Below are 16,534 nucleotides of genomic sequence, written 5' to 3' on the forward strand. Positions count from 1 at the left end.
AAAATGGGTCCACGTTATCTTGGACTGGAACCTCCAAAACAATGAGTCAAAAATAACCTTTTTCTCTCTCTAAGTTAATTATCTTTGGTAATTTGTTAAAGTGGTAGAAAACTGGTCAACACAGGGTCACTTGGTCCAAAGTAAATCTGAAACCCAGCAGGCAAATTTTATGGCTCAATGCTCTGTCCTCTGGACCTGAAGAAGAGGCCCTGTTCTATGGGGCTTGGTAGCAGCTGCAGCTCTGACTTCTCTGGACTGCCTCCAAGTCACTCTTCCATCAGCTCACCCATCTACTATGGTCATCTCCATTAGCTCCAGCTTACCCATCTCCTCCCAGGTTCCCTGAGTCCTGTGTAGTTCACAGGACTCCTGCCATCAGACAAGAGGCTTCTTCTCAGATCATTCCTCCATGAGCCTTCTCTCTCCCTAGACCCTGAAATGGTCCATTGGTTCCACAAGTCACATTCACAATCTCATCAGCAAAAATACACAGCAACTTTGGTGTTATCTTCAGACCACACTTTCTTACCAACCAATTTTCTAATTTTAGCTTCATACTTACTCAAGTTATCTCTTTCCTCTCAGTCATTTCTATGAGCAGCAAGAAGAACCAGGCCACGTATTCCATACTTTGCTTGGAAATCTTCTTGGCTTCGTATTCAAGTTCATTGTCTTTGAGTGCTATGTTCCATCCAACAGTGGGAAACAATTCTGCCAAGTTTTCTGCCACACTGCAACAAAGATCATTTGTTCTCCAGTGCTTAATAATATGTTGTTTTAAAGCTCCAGTAGAAGCACCTTGTGTTCTTGTTTCTGCTAATGTTCTGTTCCTGATTATTAATGTACTCTCTAGGGTGATAACAGATTTTACTGTTCTTTCTGTCTAAGCCCTCACAAGGAGACCCTTAAGTAACTGTCCATATTTCTACCAACAATCATCTGAAGGAAATCTGAATATCTTAGCCCATTTGGGTCTGTTATCAGAAAACACCACAGACTGGGACATTTATACACAAAAATTTCTCAAAGTGCTGGTATCTGACAAAGAGCTCTTCTTGCACTGTGATCTATATCATGTGGCAGAAGGGGGAAAAGAGAGAGACAGACAGAGAGAAGTTTAACTCATCTTTCATAAGGAACTCACTCCATGATAACTTTAATCCATACTCCTTAAAGGTCCTACCTCTTAACACTGTTACTACTTTGTTGAATAGTTTCCAATACACATTCAAACCATAGCACTTTAAGTGCTGGTGGCTCACACCTGTAATCATAGTTACTTAGGAGGCTGAGATCTGAGGATTGCATTTTGAAGCCAACCCAAACAGAAAAATCCATGAGAATTGTATCTCCAATTAACTACCCAAAAAGAAAAAAAAAAGCCAGAAATGGAACTATAGCTCAAGTGGTAGAGCACTAGCCTTGAGAAAAAAACTAAGGGATAATGCCAAGTCCCTGAGTTCAAGCCAAGTACCAGTACAAACAAAAGAAACAACACGGATTTTTCTATTAAGACCCTTGTCTGTCCATTTTTGTCCACTTGGCTTGAATACTACACTACCACATAGGAAAATGAAATTATATTATTTGCAGGAAAATGATGGAATTGGAGACTATCATGCTGAGAGAGGAAAACCAGGCTCAAAACAGCCAAATATCATGTTTCACTCATCTGTGGAAACTAAACCTAAAAGGCATACATGTTCATGGACAGCTATTATGTATTTACACACACACACACACACACAAACACACACACACACATGCACGCACACGCACACACACAGGGAACATGATTCTGACCATGGGACTATATAGGATAAGGAGAGAAGGAAAAAGATTGAGGGTGAATAATTTCATACAGTGAATATATATATATATATATATATATATGTATACACACACAGACACACATACACACACACACACCATTAAAAACCTCAATGAAAGCTGTTGATCAACAGACGATTGAAATGATGGGGGAAGAGAACACAATAGAGAAGGATATCCTGAGCAAAATGTAATCTATGCATATCTGAAATACCATAGTGAAAACTGTTGGTATAATTAATACACACTAAAACAAATCAATGTCAGTAAAGTAAAATAGGTCCTGTTGGGGGGATGGGTACCAGTGGAAAGGAGGAAGGATAACAAAGAGAATGAATAAGGATGAATATGGTCCATTAGTTTCATATATGAGCAAAGTCTCCATCCTGTAATCTGTACCTGATTCCAAATTTTCAAGCATTGTAACAGCAACACTCCACTGTCTGGCACGAAATCTATATTAGCCTACTAGGGCATCTGTGCAAATGACCATAGATAGCTTGATAGGACAAGACATTCTTTGATGGCCTAAAACAACAGAAATGTATTGTCTGTTTTGGAAGCCAGAAGTCTGAAATGGAGATGTATAAAAGGACATGCTCCCTCGGAACAGTTAATGAAGGAGCCTTCCTTGGTCTTTCAAGTTTTGGATGATTCTAAGATGTCTTTGCGCTGTGGCCATATCACTTCTGTCTTCACCTCTTCCATCCTATGGACCACTTTCCTGTCTGTATCTCTGTGTTTCCTCTCCATTTCTTCTTTTTTCCTTTTCTTTTCTTTTTTCATTCTTTTTTTCTGGTGCTAGTACCTGGACTTGAAATAAGGCCTTGGACTATGTCCCTTAACTTTTTCACTCAAGTAGTAGTACTCTACTACTTGATCCATAGCTTCATTTCTGGCTTTTTTCTGGTCAATTAGAGATAAGCATCACACAGACTTTTCCTGCCTGGGCTGGCTTTGAGTCACTTTTCTTAGATCTCAGCTTTCTGAGTAACTAGGATTACAGGTGTGAGCCACCAGCGTTTGGCCTTACTTCTTCTTATAAAAACATCAATCATCCAATGTGATTGTTGTTACTCTCATTCATATGAAAGATTTTGGTACTCATGGTTTTGTTCAGTCTCCAGCTTATCACACAGGACCTCCAGCTCTTGAGGCCCTATCCTGTTTCTATCTAGTTTCTCTTTTACATAGATAAGGCCCTATACCTTGAACCACTTGACCACTTCTGCTTTAATTCTGGTGAACTTGACAATGCCACTTGCATTCCTGTGCTAAGCCTATGCACCCTTCAACCCAATCCCCAGTAGAAACCAACTTGGCAACCTCGTGGACCCCACTAAAAGCTTGGGTCTACAGGAGCCCTCTATTGAACGATGTCTGCTTGTTGTGCACACATGTTCCTAAGGGCCCTGCATCATCCGACTTGACTTGTGAAGTGGGCTGCTCCATGCTCTCTGGGTGCTGTGAGTAATACACTTCGTCTTTTGACCAATGTCCCTGACTGCCACGGCTGATGATACCAAACCTAATTTAAATCCCTTATTTCGAAAACCTCACCTTGGTTAAACTGATTACATCTGCAAACATAGTTCCAACTAAAAGTCAAATTCCAAGATTCCAGGAAGTTTCATTCCAGAAAGACATGAATTGAGAAGAGACACAGCACAACATATGACATCTTGTATTGGCTTCTGTCCCTTCCCTGCCTTGTTCTCTACTCCCTTGATGGCTCCTCCAGTGCCTCCCAAAGGAACTCCTTGCATCCAAATCAATACACCAGAGTCAGCCACTGAGATGACCCATGTAGACCTGGCCTCCTTGTGGTGAACAACAGGGGCCTCTTCTGTAAGTAGGATGAGCAAGTTGTCTCTTTCTATTCGGACAGGACAGAATCCTTCAATTCCCCAGATTTGGGACCCTGAACAGCACAATGATTAGTCCTGACTCTGTGAAGTGGGATGATTTATGATGAGAAATTATCTTCTTCAGAAATGCATGGGCTGTTTGGGGTGTCAACAGTTTTGTGCTCTTACTTGGCTTTTCCACTCGAAGTTGGCATTCTATGACTTGAACCAACACCTCCACTTTAAGCTTTTTTCTGGTTAATTGGAGATAAGAGTCTTGTGAGCTTTTCTGCCTGGACTGGGCTACAACCTCAATAGCCAGGTCTTAGCAACCTGAGTAGCTAAGATTACAGGGGTGAGCACACAGTCACCAATGTGTTTTTGAGGATCTGAGTTGGATTGGAGGAGGGACAATTTATTGCTTTGAGTCTTGATAAAGGAAAGCCACACTCTCTTTCTGGAGTAGAGGTTCATGAGGAGAAGCATGTAGTATTTATAGTGAGCAGAACAGGGGCCCTGAGACCTCTGAGCTTCCTGAAGGACAAGGCCCAGTAACAAGAGGAAAAGCTTGGTCCTCTTAGAATTGCTGTGAGCTTAGAATCTGAGGGGGAGAAACCTCAACAAGGCAAGAGGATTGGGGGAGCAAAAGGTGAAAAATGGAATCCAGTAGGTGGGGTGTGGTAATGGTCAGCAGATTGGACTTCACAGGTAAATTGATCTGTTCAGGTAACTGCTGTAGATGAAATCAGAACTACTTCCTCTGTTTGTATCTCCTCTGTTGCCTCTTCTTTCTGGCCCCAAAATGGTTGAGCTCAGGAGTCACTGGCTCCTTTCATGATCACATGACGCTGCATCTCAGGTCATATACCAATCCTGATGACCAAGGGCTAGGGTGTCTGCTAGTCCTGCTCATGTCACTGTATACCGAAGGTAAGTCCTTTCTTTCTGTTTTTCTTTCTTTCTTTCTTGCTTGCTTGCTTTTTTCTTTCTTTCTTTCTTTCTTGCTTGCTTGCTTTCCTTCCTTCCTTTCTCCCTGTTTTCTTTCTTTCCTTCTTTCTTTCTCTCTTCTTTCCTCCCTTCCTCTCTCCTTCCCTTCCTTTCTTCCTTCTTTCTTCCTTTTTGGTGCCAGCCAAACTCAGGGCTTGGGAGCTCTGATCTTTTGTGCTCAAGATTAGCACTCTACCACTTGAGCCACAGTTCCACTGGCTTTTTAGTAGTTAATTGGAGATAAGAGCCTCATAGACTTTCCTGCCCAGGCTGGCTTTGAACTACAATCCTCAGATCTCAGCTTCCATAGGTATGAGCCACTGGCTCCTGGACTGGAGCACATTTCTTCTCTGAATTGATTCCCACTGCTGTCCTACAGCCCTGTGGCACAGCCTCATATTGTACTACCCTGGCTGGTCAGAAAAGGCTGAACCCAGTTTAAGTCATAGGCCAAATCTTGGGGCTGAACTGCTGGACTAGACACCATTGGGTAAGGGGAAGATATAACCCAGAGAAAGCAAAGATAGCAGAGAGGGTGGGTGCCATCTTCTAAGACCCCTAGGAATACTTGTGTTCAGGCAGCACCAGAGCATGGGCCTTCTGTGATCTGGAAGGAAGGGGCCCAAGCACCCTGAGTCCCAGGGAAACCTGACAGGCTGGGAGGTGGCCAATGCCTGCCATTGGTCACATGCTATTGCTACTGTGCCTAAGATGTAGCCTTCTAATGACTGCCTGGGCCTCTGTCTAAGCTCTCACCTGGGAGCTGGTGACAAGTCCAGAGGTCAACCAGGCAGGGAAGTCCTGGGGCCAGGCCAGGCCTGTAAGCCAAGCAGCTATAGTGAGGAATGTGCAGAATGTTGGGTGGGTTGGCTCTTCCCTCATGGCCTCCCCTAATTCCACTGTCTCCCTCTTTGACTTACTCGGACTTCCAGTCCCAGCTTCATCTGACATTGTTAAAATTGAGTGAGGAGCCCCCGAATAAAGGAGGAGTCAGTGGGTGTAGGTCCCCTCCCTTCTCACTTTTTGCCCTAGGATTGCAGGTGGGACCCTCTAAACCAGTGATCAAGGATTGTGGTGGAGGGGTTATGGACAAGGGACAGCTAACTGCTACAGAGCCCACCTGGCTGCATCATTCCAGGGAGAGAGGGGGATCCTGGACTGGGCCCCACCCACCCAGGGCCAGGTGCTGCCTGCCCAGACAACTGATGCTGTATTCTAGAAGCCCTGGAGAATCTGGATCTCAGGATAGCACTTGAAAGAATCAGGCTGGGCACCAGAGCCTGTAATGCCAGCTACTTAGGAGGCTGAGATCTGAGCGTCATAATTCAAAGCTGGCCTGGGTTGGAAAGTCTGTGAGACTCTGATCTCCAATTAACCATCAAAAAACTGATCATGGAGGCATGGCTCAAGTGGTAGAGTGTCATCCTTGAGTGAAGAAGCTGAGGGACAGCATCTGGGTCTTGAGTTCAAGTCCCAGTACTGACCCAAGAAGGAGAAGAGGGAAAGGAGAGGGGAAGAAGAGGAGAAAGGACAAGGAGGAGGATGAAGAAAAGGAAGAGGAAGAAGAGGAGGAAGAAGAGGAAAAGGAGGAGGAGGAGGAGGAGGAAGAAAGGAAGAATGAAAGGAAGGAAGGAAGGAAATCAGGCTATTGGATTACTGTGCTACCATTGGGTCTGCCAGCTGGGCTGAGGGTTCTTCCTGATATCTCCTTGAAGAACATCTGGAGAGAATTCATCTACAGAGACAGAGGCAAGCCTGCTCTCCTCCCTCAACTCCCAGCAACAGGACTGGCTGCTCAAAGAACCTTGCATTACAGGCAGTAGAAAGGCCCCTGGAGAAACCCACGCTTGCTTTAGCCTTCAGGTCAAAGCTGTGTGGACTGCACAAGTGGCAGAGAGGTAGAGAGGTAGGGCCAGTTCTACCTGAAGGCCTGGGTTTGGTGGCATCCTGTTATTTCCATAGGAAGGTGGGAGGTGGGTACAGCTGCCTGAGTCCAAGTTGTTCTGTGCTTTGTCTTCCAGTCATGGCGGCTGTCTAGGTCTCAATGTGACAGTCTCTAGGATGAAAGTAGGAATCTAGAAGGAGCTGTCTGTAATGTCCCCAGAACCTGAGAACCGTGGATGAGACAGGAGAGTGCCAGGCCTCCTGATCACAGGTACCCTCCATTTCTGCCTTGTACAATTAGACTTCCAGACCTCAGGACCATAGGGCACAATGTGAGAACCCAGGACCTTTCTGCAGTACTTTGTTGGCACCTGTTGTGTGCCAGGCACTGCTGGAGGGGTGACTTACTACCTTCTTTATTTTGTCTTCTTTTGGTGGTACTGAGAATTGAGAGCTGGTTTGGAGGTTCTAGCAGGGGAGCGCAGCTACTCGTATACCCTTGACTGAAGACTGGTCCTCCTCTATGGGGGATAGTCATCCCCTTCGACCGAGCGCGCAGCTTCGGGAGGGATGCACATGGAGCCATGAGGGAGGAAGGGGACACCTGCCTAGCCAGCCAGATCAGCCGAATCAATCCTGGCCATCAATGGGTGACAGATGTCACAGCCAGATCACCCTCACATCCTGGTACTGAGAATTGAACTCAGGTCCAGGGCCTTATGCATTATAGGCATGTGCACTACCACTGGAGCCACACTTCCAGCCCCCCTTTTTGTATTAGTTATTTACTTATTTTTGTGTCAGTACTGAGGGTTGAGTTCAGGCCTGGGCATTGTCACTGAGTTTTTTAGCTCAAGGCTAGAACTCTACCACTCAAGCCATTGCCCCACTTCCAGTATTTTGGTGTTTAATTGGAGATAAGACTCTCATTAACTTTCCTACTGAGGCTGGCTTTGAACTGTGTTCTTTAGATCTCAGCCTCCTGAATAACTAGGATGACAGGCATGAGCTACCAATACCTGATTTGTGCTGTTTATTTTAAGATCTTGCCTGATGTCCAGGCTAGACTGGGCTGTGGTTCATCAACTTGTATTTCCCCAAGTCACTGGAGATGATAGACTTGTGCCATTGAGCCCAGCCATTGTACTTCCCCTGTAGCTGGAATAACAGAGGTGTACCACTACACCTAGCCTTTGGTTGAAATGGAGTCTTTTGAAATTTTTAAGCCTTGGTTGTCCTAGGATCTTAATCCCCCATTACTACTTCCCAAGTAGTTAGGATTACAGGTTTGAGCCACCATACTCAGTTTCATCCTGAATACAAGCATTCATGCTTGTATTCTACCTGGGGAAATATGTTACACAAGAGATTATAGAGTTAAACAAGACAGTAGACAAAGGCTCAGGAGGCCCCAGAAGAATCTGCAGAAAAAGTCTCAGACACAGGGAACAGCAGGTACAAAGGCCTGAGATAGTTGGGGGAAAATCTAAGGAGGAACATTGGTTGAGGCTCCCCACCTTTTCTAGCTCTGGTTTTGCTCACTTACCTGTTGTATGGGTCACAGAGCCCCATCTCCTTGCCCATCCCTCACTGGACCCATGCAGCTGGTGAGATCTGTGAAACTCCCCCCACTCCCATCCCGTCTCTGCTCACACCCCATTTGTGCACTGAGCCAAGGAAAGAACCTTCTGAGGCCCCTGTGGACACCTGTTCTCCTCTACCACTGCCACTGCCCCAACTTGAGCTATAGTAGCCAAAAGGAAGTGGTCCATCTCTTCCAGGCAAGCACCATGCAATGTGCAAGTTCTCCAGCTGCTTTGCTCCTGATTCCTGCCTCAGTTTCTTCATAGTGAGTGCCACACAGAGGCTCAAGTGTGTATAGTCATTTTGGGGCAACCCACAACCATGCCAGCTGGCTTATATATACAGCTATCTGTGTTCTAACTGTGCTCTCTCACTTAGCCTTACCTGTGACAACCACCCACTTCTGGTTCTAGCCACTCCCTCTCAGCCAGGGAGGTGCCTCCCATGTCTGCTCAGGTATTCCACACAAAGCAGTGTGGATTGGATGTTAGAGGGGAGTGTCCTGAAGGACCAGATCCCACCATCGGTTTCTAGATCCTTTCAGAGTACTTTCTCAACCCTATGACCTTTATGACATCCCCCAGATGTCTGCCCAGTTCTGGCAGCACCAGAGCTGCAGAGCTGCTTTCCAGGCCTGGCATGCAGTCTATGCAATTCTGCCACCCTTGTCCTCCATGCTTCATTTGCCTGGTGGAGGGGTAGAGGATGCTGAAGCCAAACCTGCTGCTGACAGCCAGCATTTATTTACATAGACAAGCACTGCATCTGCCCGCTACGGGGTCAGCAGTGAACCTCACATGCCTGCCACACAGGGCCTGGACCAGCTTCCCTGAAGAACTCCCAATGTGGTGTTCAGGAACCACGTGTCAAGATGAGATGGGGCAGGTCGATCTCTTGATCAACAGGGGAGGTAGACTATGAGGCAGAGTCTTGGGAGAGGGCAGAAAGGGGAGATGCTACCCATTGGAGGTGAGTCACAGCCTAGCTCACACAGTGGACAGGGTGTACAGAGGCCAAGGTGGGCTGTACGTAGCTCTGCCTAACCCAGGGCCAGCTGCAAACCATCCCTGGCCCTCCTTTCTGCCTTTTGCTAGTTGATGTCACCACAACCAGCTTGGTGACATTTTATCTTGCAGTGGTCCATGCTCACTGTTCTGGCCATACTTCTGGGCTAAGAATCAGAGGCTGAGGTCTTGCCCAAGATCTGCTGGATGGTCCCTGGACAAGAGGCTGTTCATTTTTGAATTTCTGTTTCCTCCTTTCTAAAGCAAAAGGAGACTTCCAAAGCCAAATGCCTCATGCTCTGGGCAACTGACAGTCTTCATTCCTTCATGTGGCCTGCAATATCACCTCCCAGAACACAAGTCTGACATGGCAGTGCAAAGGGCTGTGGGGGGCAGGGGGTAGGCTCATGGAATGGCCATGCCTGGGACTACAGGGTTCCTGGGCTGTTCTGGACTGTGTCCCCATGCGCAGTGGTGGTCAGGACCTCCAGCCAGCGCTGTTGTAGTTCTGTTGAGGAGGCACTCAGGTACCAGGTCTGCTGGCCCTGCTGCAGCTTCCACACATGCTCTGCCTGTAGGTGCTCCTTGGGGTCTGGTACACTCACTGTGCAGCCAGGGAGGCGGATGGTGCATGGCAGTTGAGCAGCCTGCAGGATGGAGAGAGGATCAGCAGAGTCATGGGTATACCCTAGTTCCCCATCTTCCTAAGCAACCATGCCCAACCCTATATGGTACAAAGCAGACACAGGCAAGCCTGGTGGATATGTGTGTGCTGACTTCTGTCTACATGAGAACCGGTAGCCCACAGCTCTCACTAGGGAGTTGCTGGGAGGAGGCCCTCCTATTTCCCTAAACTTCCCTCAAACTGTCTGGCCTCTGCCATTGGGACAGCTACTGAGGCTGAGAGGTGAGGCAAAGATTTCTGAGTCCACCTGCCAATGGAATCTACCCAGGATATGAGTGAACGAAGAGCTAATGGATGAATATGTGTAACAAGGAAGGGCCAGCATCTGTGCCATCTACTTACCCTCTATTATAGCTTTCTCTATCCCATCCACACCCTGGCTCTCTCTGGGGTCCTGGCATAGTTAGGAGGCCTGCCTTCTGTGAGTAAGGAACAGGGGGGGTTTCTAGGAAGCCAAAGAGGGCCAGGTCACTGACGGTTGGTGAATCAAACCTGCTGCAGGTGTGGCAGGCCCGAGGCTCTGGGCTGTAGTAGTAGAGAGCAGGGACACACACCTGGTTGTTTCCTTGCAGGTCCAGCACCTGGGAGTCTGACTCAGGGATGGCGGCCCACACCTCACTCCAGTCCATCCCATTGTCTGACAATCTTAGGGGGCCACAGAGTAGGCTGGGCCGGGAATCTGCAGCAGGTGCATTCTGGGGACACAAAGACACAGGTTAGGGGTGGTCTCACCTGTAATGGTCACTGTCTCCACTGAGGAGGCTAGGGCAGGACCAGACCACTGCTCAGAAGAAGCTGATCAAGGAGATTCAACTGAGGAGTTAGTACAGGCTGAGCCCAGATTCTCTTGGATCACTTGAGGCCAGTCTGAGGGGCACAGATGCCATGTGGTCTCAGGCTGGGTCGGCCCTCTGAGGGAGTAAGACCATGAGTCCCATCAAGATGGCATCAGGGTACCAGGGGGAAATGCAATGGTAAGGGTTTGATCTGTGAATCATAGTACAAAAGGACTACATAACCCCCATGTCACACACTCACACCATACACTCACATACCTGGGCCCTCTAGCACATATATCACATACAGACAAACAACACCTGAGTATACACACATACTTCCCCTAACACATATACACACACCTCACACAAATACTTTCCTTCTCTTCTGATGTGTTTAGAGTCATTCTACAGACAAGTCTCCTGAGCCATCTGGACAAGGTTCTGACACCACTTACTGGACCTGATCACCCCTAAAATCATGTGCTTCCTCAAGGCCTGAAGCTACCCCATAGTGTTCAAGGCTGGTACCCCCTGGATACCATAGTCCTGGAATTCTTTTTTTTTTATTTTTTATTTTTTTTCTTTTTTCCAGTCGTGGGGCCTGAACTCTGGGCTTGGGTGCTGTCCCTCAGCTCTTCAGCTCAAGGCTAGCACTTTACCACTTGAGCCACAGCGCCACTTCCGGCTTTTTTCTTTTTGCTTATGTGGGGCTGAGGAATTGAACCCAGGGCCTCGAGCATGCAAGGCAAGTGCTCTACCACTGAGCCACCTTCCCAGCCCCAGTCCTGGAATTCTTATAATACATCTTGGCATTGAAAAAGCAGGCAGCCAAATGGACAGAGTCAGGGACTTTACCATCAAGGCTGTTCTACCCCTGGTCCTAAGATCCTTATATCCTCACAGAAATGGAGGGACAATGGTGATACTTACTATGTTGAAAATGAACTATACAACTTGTATATGGGGATGGAGGGGAAAACTGGGAGAGAGTGAGAGCAGGGGTAACATTGTCCAAAAAGATATGTACTCTTACTTGACTTGTGAACTGTAACCCCTCTGTATATCACCTTTATAATAACAATTTTTAAAGGGGAATAAAAGATCCTTACACCCTTAACATCTTAAACAAACCAAAGTCAGAGCTTCTGGATGGCCACAAACCAGGACAGCAAGGAGCTTTGGCAGCTTACTCATTCCAACCCACCTGGACCAAGTTTGGGAGGGAAAATCACACAAAAAGTTCCAAAAACAAAAAAACAATGGTTGGGTACTGGTGGCTCACACCTGTAATCATAGCTATTCAGGAGGCTGTGATTTGAAGCCAGCTCAGGCAGGAAAGCCCATAAGACTCTTATCTCTAATAAATTACAAAAAAAGTTAGAAGTGGAGCTGTGGCTCAAGTGGTGGAGTGCTAGCCTTGAGCAAACAACTCAGAGACAGTGCCCAGGCCCGAAGTTCAAACCCAAGAACCAAGGGGGAAAAAAGTTCCCAGCTAGGCACCAGTAGCTCCTAGCTACTCTGGAGGCTGAGATCTGAGGATCACAGTTCATAGCCAGCCCAAGCAAGAAAGGCCATAAGACTTTTATTGCCAATAAACTACTCATAAATAGCTGGAAGTGGCGCTGTGGCTCAAGTGGTAGAGCACTAGCCTTGAGCAAAAGAAGCTCAGGGATGGTGTCCAGGCCTGAGTTCAAGCCCAGGACAGGCAAAAAACAAAAGTTCCCAGAAGATCCCACTTGCAGCTTGCTCTGAAACCTCATAGTGTGTCAAGTTAGAGAGAAAGGAAAATGCATGATTCTGGAAAACTGTGTTTTTCTTTTTTTCAGATTTCCTGTCATGCCATAAAGTAGGAACTGAGTCCTATAGAAAGCAGGGCTAGGAAAGTAGTGGCCACATCATGAAGAACCAGGGAAAGAGGAAAGGGATAGGGAAACAAAGGACGCCATCCCTCATCCCCTAATCTCCCATCCCCAACTGCCTTCCTAGGGGGCTAGAGGTGAGACTGACCACCAATTGGAGCTCAGTGCCTGAATTAGATGGCAGCTCTATTGCCATATCCATCATTTGGTAGGGCAGAAGTAAAGCTGCCACATCTAATTTATAGGTACAAGTGGTTCCCCATCTGACCCTGACTGGTTCTTAAAAGCCATATGTACACCCATGCATGATGTTTCACATTCCATTGCTCCCAGTGGTTCTCTAGGACCTGAGGAGCCCACTGAGGCACCTTGACTATCCTTCCTGGTCCCAGGGACCAGGGCCACTCACCTCTGTGCATTGCTTGGACTCTGTGAGAGCCTCGGAGCTGGGGTTCATAGGAGTTACTGGTTCGCTCAGGAAGCATGCTCTGCAGACACGGCTCTGTCTGCTGTTCTCCGCCTTGAACTCAGAGCACTTCCCACAGATGACCTGCAAGACAGAGGGTATCTGTGACCCCCACAACCTGGGTGGAGGAACAGGAGACACCTAACAGTGTGTTTATCCTGGCCTGAGGCAGGGAGCTGGGAACCCTGTCTGAGGACAGAGATTAAGGGTGTCAAAGATGGCCTTGAATATAAGGACCAACATGGCAGTAAGAAAAGTGAAGACCCATGCAAATCAAAACCCTAAGGAGAAGCCACTCATGTCCCTCAGATGTTGTTATCCCTCCCTAACAGGAAATAACAACTCTGCTGTTGTAGAATATGGAATAGTACAACTGCCATGGGAAATCATATGGAGGTTCCTCAAAGAGGAACAGAGCTGACTATCAATGACTCAGACTGAAACTCTAGCTACTCAGTAGGCTGAGACCTGGAGGATCATGGTTTAAAACCAGCCTGTTTAGAAAAGTCTGCAAGATTCTGTCTCCAATTAACCAGCAAAACACTATACTGGATGCATGGTTCAGCTATGAACAACAACAACAACAAAAGCCAAATAAGAATATGGGGGCCTATGTTTAACCCCCTGAACTGGCATTTAAAAAAAAAGAAGTAAGAGGAAGGGAAGTGGGGGGGAGAAAGAATAAAGAAACAATGACCATATATCCATCAACATCAATGTCATTTCTGGACATTTATTCAAAAGAAGCAAAGGCATGTGTCAGTGGCTCACATCTATAATCCTAGCTACTCAGGAGGCTGAAATCTGAAAATGCATGAGACTCCAATTCACCAGCAAGAAAACAGAAATGGTGCTGTGGTTCAAGTATTAGAGTGCTAGCCTTGAGTGAAAAAGGTAAAGGACAGTGCCCAGGCCTTTAATTCAAGACCTAGTACTGGTGCTCATCTCTCTCTCTGTCTCTCTCTCTCTCAATCTCTCTCTCTCTCAATCTCTCTCTCTCTCTCTCTCTCTCTCTCTCTCTCTCTCTCTCTCACACACACACACACACACACACACACACACACACACACACACACAGAGGAAATGGAAATGGAAAGGGAAGGGAAGGAAAATACAGGAATGGAAAGGAGAGGAGAGGAAAGGAAAAGAAAAGGACCATGTACAGCCATGACCACTGCAGCACTATTCACAATAGAAGAGGTGGAGGCACCCAAATGCCTGTCGATGGAGGAATAAGAAAATCATGGATTATCCCCACAGTATGATATTATCCAGATGGGCAGGCACTGAATGTACTTCCCACTGGATTTAAACCAAGGGATGTACCTCAGTGAGTCCTCCAGAGATCTCCCTAGCCTGGATCTCACCCTCCCATCCTACCCAGAGTCCTCTGCTCCAGGGTCTTCTCCTATCAGCTATCCTATCTCTCTTGCCTCAGTATTTCTTCCTCGGCTGCATCTTACTCCTAGCATCTAAATCTCTCCTGTCTCAGCACCTTCCATGCCTCCCTTCTTTCTTCTCTCCTGGGCATTTGCATGCCCTTGGCAGACACTCCCTGAGTTATACCTTGGCCTCCTTGTGACCAACTACAGGACAGCTTTGGCCTTACCACCTGCAAGTCCTTGCAACATGAACTTCCTCTCCTGGGATGCTCACCCCTCTTGGACTCTCTCACATATCCTGTAGACTCTTTGTATATTAGGCCCATTCCTGGGCCTGGCCAACTGAGCCTTCCTTCCCCTATCCCTCCTCCCCCCAGCCAATATACTGGCACATGCTGGCCCGCTCTCCATATCGGTTAGCTGCCTGGGCTCCTCCCCAACTTCCACCACAGCACAGGCTGTGGTAAGTCAGCTCCCACACTACTTCCTCTTCCATTCCTTCCTTATTAGAGATGACAGACATCAATGTCTCCTACCTGCTCTCTGCTTGGTGTGATCAATAGAACCCACTGTGCAAATCTAGAAGCACCCTTTTCCACCTGGCCTTGATGGCTTCCCTAAGCCTATGTTCACGTTGGGCTTGGGCCATGGCCTGTGGGTATCTTAGGCTCTCAACATTTCAATGCCCAATCTACCCAGCATGTCACTCATCCATCCATTCATCCATCCATCCATTTATTTGTCCATCCATCCAACCATCTACTCATACATCCATTCATGGTCCATTAATCATCCATCTAACGAATCAATCATCTCTCCATCTACCCATCTCTCCATTTATTCCTCCCTGTCCTATCTTATGGCCAGCATGACAAGGTTTTTATGGAAAGGTGCAACAAGGAACACCAAGTCAGGCTGCTAGCACCCTTTGGAACAAGTTACAAATCATCTTCATGGTGAGATCTCTCCCATCCTCAGAGGGAAAGGTAATTTTGATTGAGTGAATGAGAGAGAGAGAGAGAGAGAGAGAGAGAGAGAGAGAGAGAGCTTGTACTGAGGCTTGAACTCAGGGCCAGTACCTTAGCATTTTCACTCAAGGCTAATTCTTTCTCTACCACATAAGCCACATCTCTACTTCTGGCTCTTTGCTGGTGAATTAAAGTCTCATGCATTTTCCTGCCTGGACTGGCTACAAACCATGATCCTCAGATCTCAGCCTCCTCAGTAGCTAGGATTATAGGTGTGATCCACTGGAGCTAGCAATTTTGATATCTTAACCTAAACGTATTTGAATAATCAGCAACTTGCTCAGGGAAATTTCTATGTTCAGGATTAAGAAATGACTCAGGATAGTACTTCTGCCCTGATCACAGCTTTACCCGTCTCTCACCTCCTTCACACTATACATAAGAACGCTATCACTCCTTTGTTCTCAAGGGTACTATTCTCAAGGCTAGGGTGTGCTGTGGCTCCAAATCTAACACTTTTTCAACTTCAAAGAATATCAGGCACCAGCACCAGAGGTGATCAAAGAAATGTGGTCAGCTTCTGCTTAAAAGGGACAATATCATGTTCAAGGGCATCTGCATCCAAGAGATGAGATCTGCATGCAACGGTTTGTTTTGTTTTGGTGCCTGTACTGGGGCTTGAACTCAGGGCCTAGGCATTATCCCTTTGCTTTTTCACTCAAGCCACGAGAGCCTCAGGTCCACTTCAAGCTTTTATATTAGCTAACTAGAGAAAAGAATTTCCTACCTGACTTGGCTTTGAACTGCAATCCTCAGATCTCAGCCTCCTGAGTACCTAGGATTACAGCATGAGCCACTGGCACCCAGCTGAATGCACATTTGCCTGTCCACTGCGCAGTTTACAGAGAGGCAAACAGCTGTGTACATGGAAGGCAAACAATGCCTGTTACCCAATGGTAGTGGTTGCTGCCCATCACAAGGACCTGTGAGAACCCAGCAGGTGACTATCTGCCCCTTGTCTGAACAGGTGCTTCCTTCTCATGGCCCACTCACCGCCCCACAGAGTTTGCAGTGATGTCTCCTCTTGGTGATGGAGTTGAAAGTCTCCCCACAACTCTTGCAGTTCTGCTTTTCCTTGTCACGTCTGGTCTTAGAGGATAATTTTCTGGACTCAAACTACAAGGAGGGAAAAAGCTGCTATTAGTTATAAAGCATGTGGTCCACTAGATGTAGAGGAGCGGCTCAAAATTACACAAGTG

The 16,534-nt window shown here is 47.0% G+C and overlaps 1 protein-coding gene across 4 annotated transcripts in view; it reads right to left on the minus strand.

Moving 5' to 3' along the window:
* Positions 1–7,862: 7,862 nt before the first annotated feature.
* The window catches only part of Fgd3 (FYVE, RhoGEF and PH domain containing 3), a 50,182-nt gene continuing 41,510 nt past the window's right edge, over positions 7,863–16,534 (minus strand). For all 4 annotated transcript variants that reach the window (XM_042686678.1, XM_042686680.1, XM_042686677.1 and 1 more), the window contains 4 exons: positions 16,329–16,451; positions 12,869–13,009; positions 10,376–10,516; positions 7,863–9,783 (listed from right to left, as the gene is read on the minus strand). In XM_042686678.1, the coding sequence (XP_042542612.1) occupies positions 9,565–9,783; positions 10,376–10,516; positions 12,869–13,009; positions 16,329–16,451 (624 nt within the window). In that variant the 3' untranslated portion in view covers positions 7,863–9,564. The remainder of the gene's footprint in view (positions 9,784–10,375; positions 10,517–12,868; positions 13,010–16,328; positions 16,452–16,534) is intronic.

Source organism: Dipodomys spectabilis, unplaced genomic scaffold (genome assembly GCF_019054845.1).
Source record: "Dipodomys spectabilis isolate Male_0828 unplaced genomic scaffold, ASM1905484v1 ptg000098l, whole genome shotgun sequence".
Taxonomy (NCBI): domain Eukaryota; kingdom Metazoa; phylum Chordata; class Mammalia; order Rodentia; family Heteromyidae; genus Dipodomys; species Dipodomys spectabilis.